This window comes from Ruditapes philippinarum, unplaced genomic scaffold (genome assembly GCF_026571515.1).
Source record: "Ruditapes philippinarum isolate M1 unplaced genomic scaffold, ASM2657151v2 ctg16987_1_1_1_1, whole genome shotgun sequence".
NCBI lineage: Eukaryota > Metazoa > Mollusca > Bivalvia > Venerida > Veneridae > Ruditapes > Ruditapes philippinarum.
Window position 1 is genome coordinate 6,967 of NW_026854514.1, and position 12,746 is coordinate 19,712.

Consider the following 12,746-nt stretch of genomic DNA (forward strand, 5'->3'; position numbering starts at 1 on the left):
TTTGTGGTGGGCGTTATATAATTATACATTGTATGATGGCCAGTTTGTGGTGCAGTTATATGATTATACATTGTGTAATGGCCAGTTTGTGGTGTGTTATATAATTATACATTGTATAATGGCCAGTTTGTGGGTGCGGTTATTAATTATACATTGTATGATGCCAGTTTGTGGTGTGTTTATATAAATTATACATTGTATAATGGCCAGTTTGTGGTGTGTTATATAATTATACATTGTATAATGGCAGTTTTGGTGGTGCGTAATATAATTGTACATTGTGTAATGGCCAGTTTGTGGTGTGTTATATAATTATACATTGTATAATGGCCAGTTTGTGGTGTGTTATATGTGGTGTGTTATATGATTATACATTGTATAATGGCCAGTTTGTGGTGCGTTATATAATTATACATTGTATGATGGCCAGTTTGTGGTGCGTTATATGATTATACATTGTATAATGGCCAGTTTGTGGTGCGTTATATAATTATACATTGTATGATGGCCAGTTTTGTGGTGCGTTATATATAATTATACATTGTATAATGGCCAGTTTGTGGTGCGTTATAATTATACATTGTATAATGGCCAGTTTTGTGGTGCGTTATATAATTATACATTGTATAATGGCCAGTTTGTGGTGCGTTATATAATTATTATACATTGTGTAATGGCCAGTTGTTGGTGCGTTATATAATTATACATTGTGTAATGGCCAGTTTGTGGTGCGTTATAAATTGTACATTGTGTAATGGCCAGTTTGTGGTGCGTTATATAATTATACATTGTGTAATGGCCAGTTTGTGGTGCGTTATATAATTATACATTGTGTAATGGCCAGTTTGTGGTGCGTTATATAATTATACATTGTATATATATAACATCTGTTTATTACAGACCCTTTAAATCACAACCATACCATAATAAAATTATCTATAAGTGATTTTCCATATCTTCCAGGTTATCTGCCAACAATGAATCCAAGTCAAACAACAACTGAAGGTATTACATTAACATGATACATATTGTCACTTTCATGAGTTATACATTCACCCAAAATAAACACAAAGTATAATTTGATTGATAACTCCTACTAGATGGATAAAACTACAGTAATATAACAAGAAATTTGTTGCATAACTTTAGATAAAATCACAGACAAATGTTTTATAAAGAATCTACAGATTAAGTCTCAACGTGATGACGAGTCTACCTAGCTGCACTCTTGCCAGACATAATTACTGTCATTCTGTCTACCAGTAGATGTGGATAGATGTGGATAGTCTGTATATTGTTATTTGGCATGACTAAAAGAAAGACAAAGAAACTGGTTGTGTATTTTATCATTACAGAAGTGTTATATATTCAAATGATCATCAATTAATGATGGTCAGTCTATAATCACATATTCTGCTAATTTTTAAACATAACATTTACATCCTTTAATAAAGGTAGCTGTCAAGATATGATAAGTGATTGTGACAAATATGAAGACCCGCTTGTATAGGTCTCTATGAACCTTGGGCACGTGCTCACTGTGCAAAAAGATGTAACTATTGTGGTAATCTTTAATTTATTTATTTTAATTCCTTTATTATTTTTTATTTATTTTTTAAATTTATTTTTTAATTATTTATCAAAAGTTTCTTAGCGTTAGTACATGTATTATGGATAAAGTTTAATCGTACAGGCAAAATGTGTACGGGCGAAGAAATAATTATTGTATTAAAATTGTCACGGATTACAGATGCTATTAAAGCAATGTTTTCGTGCTGATAAATGCGGAAGTTTTTGCCTTTTAATAAATAAGGCTCAGAATTGGAAATTTTAGTCATTCTTTTACAAAGGAAAAGAAGGAAAATTAAACTAGCATATATATATTTTTTTATTATGCATGATTAAAAATAATTATAATTGAAACCAAATGATGTTGAAAAATTAGGGTCATCATCCTCGTTTTTTTGGATATCTGCTCCTGAAAATGATTTTTTTAACTCTTTTATGTCATTTTCAAGGATAAATAAAACAAAAGCTGTGGCGAGCACGACATGATTTGGATGTAAATGCGTGTTTGTTAGTTTATTCGGTGTCATTGTGCACAATTTGCTGATATTATATACGAAAGAGTTTATTCAACTGTTACTTATGCGAAATGGAATAATTTTTCTTCGGGTAATGCCCCATTTTGACGAAAAAATTGTTTCTTATTGCAAATTTAAAAAATTATGAAGATATAATTGCTTAAACTTTGCAATATGACTTGAAATGAACTACCAACAAATAACATGAATTGAAATAAAGTATCGGTACTGCAGTAAGCTTGACTAGGAATTATCTGCTAAAACATGTTGTTTTTTTTTAACTCACTTTTAGAGGCAGATAACTCAAAATTAGGAAGGTGACTTTAGACTGTTGTTGTTTTTTATCTATCTATTTCAATATTGATTCTCTTTAATAACTTAAAGTTTAAGAAAATTCCCTGCGCTAGTTTAAATTGTCCCTTCTTTGCCTTTAATCTAAGTCAAATACGCTTACAGTACATATATAATTATGAAAATTAAGCGCAATAATGTTTTTGACTAGTCGCTGTTTTCAAATGTTTTTCAAAAAATGTATTTTCAAAATATTCTTTTGTAAGATCGATCAATATTTATTTATTGTCGGAAATATATATGTCAAAATTTAACTATTATAGTATATAAATAACATATGGGTTTGTGGGTAACAGTAAACATATCATCCCGAGGAAAATACTGTTATTAGCCGAGGGTAACAGTATTTTTACGAGAGATGATATTTTTACTGTTACTCACAAACCCATGTGTTATTTATTTTAATACCCCGAACAAAAAAACTGTGATGATCTGAAATTGTCAACTAAATCTGTAACACAAATAAACCAAGAGTAACAATAACTAAACTGTCCTTAACTTTTAAGTCTTAAGTGTACTGTAGGCCTACTTGAGATGTTTTTTTTTCTTCTTTTATTCTTTTAGCAAGTGATGATATCTACCAGTCATAAACATACAATAAGCTGTGTTTTATTTAGAAAACAAAACACTAACCCATTTATAGAGTTATGATCTGTGAAATCTGATCCTTCTGTATCTAGAATTCTCTCTTCGCATGGTTTTTGTGCATTTACAAAATAACGATGACACCCTATGTCATCGCCATATCTGTTATAATTGTTAAATAATCCTATGTTGCATGCTTTAATCGCCTGCATGTTCAAGTTTGACACATAATTATTCACATTGCATTAACTTCCGTTAAAAACGGATGTTTACTTCTTGACTTTTAAACAAAAAGATATTTTATACGCGAAGGATGCAAAGGACTAAATTTTATAGGTGTCATAAAGTTACTCTGGTGATGCCATTTCGTGGTGAACTTTGAAAATAAGAATGGATAAGAGAAAAAATGGCCGCCATTTTATTTAGAAAATAAACCACGTGACCAGATTTTATACTGGTACACTTGCATTAACAGTAAGAATAACTCCCAGAGGCCTATGGGAAATTAACATTACAAAAAAGTGAGGGGTATTAATTTTTGACTAGAAAATTAAAAGAAGAATAATAATTGTAATAGTGACGAATTAATTTTCTTAAGTTGTAAAGAGATACGGTCAAAACAAATAGATTTATGTTTAATGTATGTTACAAGTGTTTAATTTAAATCGAATTGTGACTACAACTTCCGGTCCTCCACAAATGATAGAATCAACTTCCGGTACTACATCTATGAGGCCTGGGTTAGCAATCGTTAGTAGCAGCAGTTATAATATTCAGGGAATGAAATCACCTGTCAGCGGTAAATATATGAAAATTATTTGACTTCAATATCTGGAATGTACTTAACATTCTATAAAATATTTTTGAATAGATAATTTTCTTAAATTTGTTTTGTTCAATATTAATAGTGCATGTATGCATGTTTTAACACATATTGAGCATATTTGTCAAATTAAGTAGGTTTATACATAAAATTCAATACATAAATCAATTATATTTGTTTCAAACTAAAACTTAAGATAAATCATTTTTATAAACGCTTACATCTATATTATATGTGTCAATAATAAAAGTCATGAATTTTTTGTATAGATCATTCAATTGTATCAAAACTTTTGGTAAGATGTCATCAATAGACTTTAATAAGCTTCATATTATCATCTTTTCTAGGTAAATGCTTTTTCAAAAATCAGACTTTCAACTTAGGGGACCATTGGCAAGACACGTGTAGATATGATTGTCGCTGTATCGAAACAAGTTCAAATACTGCACAGTGTCAAGACGTGTAAGTAGTTGGTATATGTGATTGACAATTACGTGTAGATATGATTGTTGCTGTATCGAAACAATTTCAAATACTGCACAGTGTCAATACGTGTAAGTTGTTGGTGAGCTTGGTTTAAGTAATTGACAATTACGTGTAGATATGAGTGTCGCTGTATCAAAAAGTTAAAAATGCACAGTTCAATAGCTTGAAAGAAGCGATTTCTAATTATGACGTGTAGATATGTTAGTTGCTGTATTGAAACAAGTTTATATGCTTAACAGAGAAATGGCGTGGTATTTCAATTACTACAATGAGGAGTATTTAGTACGTCATGTGATTGGTTATTACGTGTATATATTGACTGTCAAGATTTTTAAAACTTTGATTTTGTTTTTTCAGTTGCCCTCATTACTCAAGTTTGCCACCATCATGTACGATCAGACAGAAATCGGGTGACTGTTGTCCGAAACTAGACTGTGGCAATGAGACTGATATAACATATAATCCTGGTCATGTTAACACAACAGCAATCATAAATGCCAGTAAGTTCTTATACACGGGGGAGAATCACGCCGTTCGTTACCCAAACAAACAAGATGGCGGATGCAGCCAAAAAGTAGGGGTTTCCCTTTTTTCTCTGAAATTCGTGATGTTCTAATGTAAAAGTACATATAACAACCTTCTCCACAATTTTCCTGGCACACAGGATTTTATTTATGATGTTTCGTCCCGTACTTCATCTGAAATGCGCGTCACCAGATTCGAAGCGAGAAAATTTTCCACCGGTTTGATCGTGGTAACGTACGGCTTTTTCTCTAAAATTCACTGTTTCGTTTACATATATGTCAATTACTGAAACCACTGACCTTAAAAAGTTGTAATATGTCGTCATCTAAGCATACATGCCCATTCTGGCTAGAATAACCGCTGAAAATATTAATATCGGGGCATTTTCTGGAAATGATAACGTATGGCGCACAAAATATCAATGATAACGTACGGCGCATTTTTTCTGATTAATTGATTTTCTATATAATAGAAAAGTTATGTTTACAAGACATAACAGGATGTGTAGAACCAAGTAAAGAAACTGAAATAAATAATATAAGTGTCCAGCTTTATTTGTCATCCAATCAAAGCGCTTTTTGTCTTATAAATTCTTTGTGTAAATTTTCATAGAAGAACAAAAGTCGATTATATATCAAAGGCCATTCATAGCAACCTTCTTTTTGTATTTTCTGATCGCAAGATCAGTAAATACATAGCTAACATCCACGGTCTAACACAAAATTTCCTAACAGACCTAACAACGCAAAGTAGTTCTTACTCAAAACTGCTTAAAAACCAGCAATTTAAAAGACAGAATAATTTTTAATGTAGGCATTTAACGAATTACAGTGCATTGAAAGTTCAGATTAGTCAATAGAAATATGAGGTTACAATCACAAATTTCGCGGATGAATATCATTTTAATCAATGAAAATGCTATTTTTAGCTATGTCGATTACTGAATACTCCAGGGCGTAGTATACAAATAAATCTGACTGCCAGTAGTGGACTATATACATGTCGGACTGTTTTGGCGAGAAGATTTTCGCTAAATTATTTTTATCAGTGTTAAACAGGTTTATCGTGAACAAAATACCTCGAAATTGATAAGGATTACAAACACGAAATGGAAATTCTCAGTTTAGAATTACAATGTATTTGTTTTTATTCAGGCTACATATTACGTATTACTTCACCGTGGTGCAGGGGTATCGCGCTCGTTTAGGGTGTGAGAGGCCTAATTAAGGTTCAAATCCTAGTCGAGGCAACTTTTTTTGAAGTGTCTTTTTTAAGGAAGTAGCCACGATATGCAAGGATAAAATGCGGCTGTCATAAAAAATGATTTTTGATGCAACTCTAGTCATGCAAAATTTCATATGTATCAATCTCAAACTGTTATAGAAAAAAATCTTAACGCAGTCGCTGCGAAAGATGAATTATAGTATATAAAAATAAACCTATATAGGAAAATACATACAGATAGTCAGTATGATTTAGATTGCAAAGATCAGAAAATACCACAGAGCTTGCAGCCCTTTGATTTTCATAGTGCTTCATAGAACCGCGTTTGTGCAAATGGACAGGTATAGTGACGAAATAAAGTAAGTTCTAAACCGTAACATACAGAAATATTCTAGTTTCTAACTTCTGTAGAACAACACGGATGAACACTAACATATACTTCGTAAACACTAGTTTAAGAGTAGCGTAATACAATGTAATAATTTTTAAAACCGTTCTTTCATAAAGATAATGACGTTATCTAAGCGCATGGGCGGTCTGGCATTAAAGGTTTCAGACGGGTTTTCCGGCATGGATAAAAACATCGAAATCCAAATCCGATTTGAAACTTTATATTTAACACTACAATTTAATAAGCAAATTCCTATGTCACTCTTTTATTGCTGATACCTGCAATACTTTTTTTAAGAAATTATTGTTTTTGTTGGGGCGTTTGTGAAAAAAAAACGTCAGAATATGATAGGCAAATTCTTGCATGTAATTGTTTTGATCAAATAATGACGTTCCTTTCATTTACAATTATGAAATCCCCAATTGATGCGAAGGGACCTTCATTTTTTAGGATATGTGTATAAACATATGGTAATTGCGTTTATGTATTAAAAACGAATTATATACAACAATTTTGCATTAATGGTTCATGTAATGCATGTTTTATTATATGTATGTACATGTATATGTGTGTATGTATATGTATATACGAACGACCTATAAGTTAGTGGTTTAAAGATCAATTTTGATATGAAAATGTTCATTATGTAACTACTTAAAAAAATTTCGGCTGGTATTTACTTTATCAATCAAAATTGATCTTCTCCAAACTTTTTTATGATTTTTGATATTATGTTTATATGAACTGTTCGTTATTGTGCATGTTTTATGTCCTCATCGGCTTTAAAGCCTATTGGAATAAAATGAAATGTCTACTGTCTACTGTTTACTGTAATAAAAAACCTGTAAGGCTATGTCGCGTAAATATATCTGACGTCATAGTGGCACAACGTCACGCTAAATGGTAGCGTACCGTCAATTAAACAGAAAATTTCTTATTTAGTAATAGTTATTGTACATGAAACGAGTTAGTTACGCGGATAAAACACTGGCTGGGGCGACATCAAGGGATGTTTCTGCTAAAAAATGGCGAGGCCGTAATTCATTATTCTCTGTTATGTATTTTTCTTGAATAAACACAGGCTCATCTCAAGCTAGCCGCAATCACTTTTCGTTTTGTTTATGTTTGATGGGTTCAAATATTAAGATTTCCTCAGAAATTTGTTAAGAATGATTAAAGACTTTTTCTTTGGAAAAGAAAATATATCAAGCCGTCCGTACCTTTTTAACATTTTTGCTCTGCTGAATGCGTTTCTTCTTTCTGATAAGGGGATAAGACCATAATTATCGCACAACACTGGTGAAATTTAATGTGAAGACAACACTACACTAATGAAAGTGGAGGCTTTTCTTTCCATTCTGCATTTAATACAAAATATTCTCAAACTATACACGTGTGTTTTATTTAGTATATTATCAACGAATATCTATTATGCCACCAGCTAGAAAGATATTTATATCCGATGGTGCAGCATTGTTCAATTAATTATTTCTGACCTGACCAACATTTTTTTCCAGATATATATCATTTCCTACATAAAAATAATTCATTATCAGCTGATTGGACAAATGGAAATCCACCAAGTAGTAAAATGCGCCGTACGTTATCATTGATATTGTGTGCGCCATACGTTATCATTTCCGGAAAATGCCCCGATATTAATATTTACAGCAGTAAATCTAGCCAGAATAGGCATGATTGCTTACTTGACAACATATTACAACTTTTTAAAGTCAGTGGTTTCAGTAAATATACATATATGTAAAAGAAACAGTGAATTTGAGAGAAAAAGCCGTACGTTACCACGATCAAACCGGTGGAAAATTCTCTCGCTTCGTATCTGATGACGCGCATTTCAGATGAAATACGGGACGAAACATCATGAAATAAAATCCTGTGTGCAAGGAAAATTGTGGAGAAGGTTGTTATATGTACCTTTACATTAGAACATCACGAATTTCAGAGAAAAAAGGGAAAAACCTACTTTTTGGCTGCATCCGCCATCTTGTTTGTTTGGGTAACGAACGGCGTGATTCTCCCCCTTGTTATAACATGACCTTTATACCGGGACCGTAATGCATCATCGACCCAGAAAACATAAGAACGTCTATGATTCAAATATAAAGCTGTCGAGCTTAAAGGTTAGATCTCACACAACATCAAATACATACTGTTTGGAGACCACCAAAACCGGACAACCACCAAATCCGGACGGCCCCGAAAATCGCTATTTTATTTGTCCAGTGGTTGTTGATCTATCAGTCGCTTTTATATCAACAATAACTGCATGTTTGTTCTATAATTAGGTAATTGAATTTATTTCAATTTTTGTAAACATTAATATTTTAATGTCTTTTTCAAGAACGTTGACATTGAAAATTTGGACGTCAAGCGTGCAATACCTGACCACTTATACTAGCTATAATCATTTGTAGAGTAAATGATAGAATATCCAAAAATATTTTATATTATGTTAAAAATAAAAAAAAATAAAGTACCAAAGCTTTTATTGAATTAAATCAGCATCATGGACATATTTGTCCGGACACGTGGTACTATAGTGTGGACCATTTAGGTAATTTGATACCCTCCTTTACAGGCCTCAGATATAAGTGTCAACACAATCAGAAATAAACAAACTAGTCCGTTAGTTCAGAGAAGAACCTAGCTGTACTGTGTAAAACTTTCAGATCTCTAGCCTTTATATAATAAAATCTGTATGGAAAAATGTTCAAAAAGTGTCCGGTTGGTGGTCCCCGACCAGTTGAGTTGTAGTATGGACAAAATGCAATATACCACGTACTTGAATCATTTTATATATTTTTATGAGAAATTATATAAAAAAGAAACAAAATTATCATTTTATTTATATTACTGTTCAAGTTTACGAAGAAATGCAGACCGACCTGATTATTTTTGAATGCTAGGTAAACATTCACTATTCTCAAGAATATAAGTCGCCTTTAATATATAACATTGTACATGCACTATAAGTTCTCGACATATGCCGCAGATATACACATAATTATGAGACATATCGTTAAAGGTGGCTGCCAGGACAAGATTCCCGGATGTGAATATTATGAGGACGTTGTTTGTAGAGGAATTTACGAGCCCTGGGCACGTGATCATTGTTCGCTTAGGTGCGGATACTGTGGTAGGATATGTTTACTTTAGTTAAAAAAAACATGATCTACTGAGAAAAGGGTTCTTGAAACGTATCATTTGCGAATCCTCTTCCTGGAAGAAGTTTACCAGTACCCGTGGAGTAACATTGTCATGATCCATGTAGGACTCGAACCAACGGTCACTGAACTTTAGAGCATAAAAGAACAAAAACCACATCGGAACAGCTGGTGGTTATCACTGCCTACGAGTCAGAATAAAATAAACATTCATGGATAATGTAATGATAGTTTTAAGATAACTACTGTTGTATGTACGCCCTTCTCATCTAAGCATAATTATAACAGTATTATTTACTTTTTCATAGAAGTCTTCTAGATTGTGTTGTAACGATTCTATTTTATATACAGGACATTCTGCGCCATGTGTTGACAATTTGACGTACTGTGACGCTTACGAATTAAGAACTGCCTGTCGAGACTTCCCTGGTTGGGCAAAGATGTTTTGTAAGAAATCATGCGGTATATGTAGCTAACTAAATAAAAACGAAAATAAAAACGACATAAAGTATTTATGTATTTATGTTTCATACTAAAAACTGTACCTAGCTAGGACAATGATTCGATCATGCTTGGTAGAGATAGTATGTCGAGTTGTCTTCATGTTTCTACGAAACATATTTTTAAAATTGTTCCTTAATTAATCTTTGAGAAAACAAATTGTCTCATAAGCGACTCTACTTTAGATCAATGAGAAACTTTGCACTAGATGTTTAAGCTCTATAGTTCTTCTTATGTTTACATGATCTGAACTTTAGTCGGATTGTAATCACACCGCTTCAACGGAAGAATTGAGACCTATAAGGCAGACAAATCATGTGTTATAATTTTTATCGAAACTACTGCGCTATTGAACCTCGATGATGAAAAATCGAAACCACAATGTCGAAAGTACGATGGTGAGAGTCTAAATAAAGAAATTACGAAATGTCGAAAGTACGATGGTGAAAACACGAAATTACATTAATTTTCATCATCGTGGTTCCGTTATTTTCACTTTTCACCACCGTACTTCCGACTTTCCATCATCTTATCTCCGACTTCTCACCATCGTCGTTTCGTATTTGCTTGCCTAAATAAAGATCTTACTTGTAACCAAGACATTAAATTCATGATGGTGAAAGTTTCTTCAGTATGATCTCGAAATTATTATGCTTTGTAATGTTTGGCGTTTTGTCACCCTTTATTCTAGAAAAAATTTTCCCTTGCACTCCTCTTTTTATAAAAAAAAATATTACACCACCTGCCGGTATAGATCGGAAGATATAGCTCGAGGGTTAAAGCATAAACGAGGCTCTGTCGAGTTTCACTAAACAGTTATCCGAATATTGAATTTGAATTATAGTGCTCAACAGAGTCATGAAAATCACACACTGATTAAAATGTACTTGGTGTCATGCATGCACTCTTTAACATTATTTGATAAAATAGACAAACTTGTATCTAGTCTTATCTAATTAATCGGTGCATAGGTAACACATATGAAGCACAAGCCGTATTTATAACTATTTTATCTAGAGTCGACAATGGAAATCACTCCAGGTATTGCATTTTATTATTTTCTTACTGTCTAAAACATTATTGTAATTTCTTTTACAATTATCATTATTATTATTACTGTTCTTGTTGAAATTGTTTTCATAATATTGTGCAAACTATCTTACAGCAGTTTTAAATAATATTGTTGTCTTTGCAGAAATCTGACCCTGATTTCTATTGTCATACCCAATTGATGATTTTTTTAAATACACTAGTAATCTAAATATGACTTTATGCTCATTTTTTCCTTTAAAAGATTGACTGTTAAATTGGCGATGACCAACAAATTTGACAAATATCTTTAAAATATTGGCAACTTCAGTCGGGGATTTCCTTTTATATATTTTTCATTTTCCTATTTTATTCCTATTTTATTCAAGAGGGCCAGTTACACAGACGGTCCCCAATCGGTCATTTAATTTTAAATTTACTCACTGTTATCATCGGTTGCCATGCGTGATTTTATGTCTGGTTTTCTGTGTAAACGGCCATCGGTGACAGAAAGCAAACTCAAAGCAAACGGGGTTGGATCGGTGATAAAAATGCTGAAATTTATCGTTTGTAAATCGGAGCTAAATCGGGCGTAACGCTGATTAATCGGTGTTTGATAGCTAGTCATCAGTGGTTAAACACCCCAGTTACACAGAGCCATCGGTGATTGATCGATAGTTTTTTTAGCCAAATTATGGAGTGAACCGATGACAACGTATTTAACACCGATATTGCAGGGATCAGGTGATCTAATAATTCACCTGCTTACTTTATTCTTTAATTGAGTATTTTTATGTGCAAACTCCGTATAATTTAATGGTTTTAAAAGTGGGTGGGGTATTGTTTACATTATTTTTAATCTCAGTGATAAAGCTTTTACCGTTCAATATAAAGTTCAAGATTGAATTACCTTCTAGCGGTAAACTTTATCCACATTTTTGTATGTCTGTTTATAATTGTCATCTACTGTTAACGTCAATTTCTAAAGATATTGGATAATTTGGCTGATAGTGAGTTACCGGCATGTTTACAACATTTATGTGTACCTGTTACGTTTATGTCTATTACGTCATTGATTTATGCGTTCTACGTCATTGATTTCTCGTGGGCGTTTTTCTTATTGGTAAACATTGGGTTTTTGACAGTTGACAGACGATGTTTTACAGATTATGTCATATCTTAGGTAATTGCTTTTATTATGTAATATTTTGTATATCCTGTTTAATTGAAAGATAATCTTTGAATATGTCTGTATGTATTTCTGCAGAATTCTGCTGAATTCTGTCACTGTTATTTATGACATCACACTTTCTGCCAAATTCTGCAATTCTAGCGGAATTCTTCTAGTATAAATAGAGATGTTTTCGAATATGAAGTCAGATTAGATTCAGAATGAGATTGAGATTAGATTCAGATGATTGAGATTAGATTCAGATGAGATTGAGATTAGATTCAGATGAGATTGAGATTAGATTCAGATGAGATTGAGATTAGATTCAGATGATGGATTGAGATTAGATTCAGATGAGATTGAGATAAGATTCAGATGAGATTGAGATTAT

General features: G+C 32.4%; 1 protein-coding gene across 1 annotated transcript; it reads left to right on the forward strand.

The window, feature by feature from the left end:
- The first annotated feature begins 3,486 nt into the window (after positions 1 to 3,486).
- LOC132740328 (uncharacterized) lies at positions 3,487 to 10,162 on the forward strand. Its single transcript, XM_060728203.1, has 5 exons — positions 3,487 to 3,819; positions 4,191 to 4,305; positions 4,687 to 4,829; positions 9,516 to 9,626; positions 10,006 to 10,162. Exons 1-5 carry the CDS (start codon positions 3,663 to 3,665, stop codon positions 10,128 to 10,130), a joined length of 651 nt encoding a protein of 216 aa, XP_060584186.1. The 5' UTR covers positions 3,487 to 3,662; the 3' UTR covers positions 10,131 to 10,162.
- The last annotated feature ends 2,584 nt before the right edge of the window (positions 10,163 to 12,746 follow it).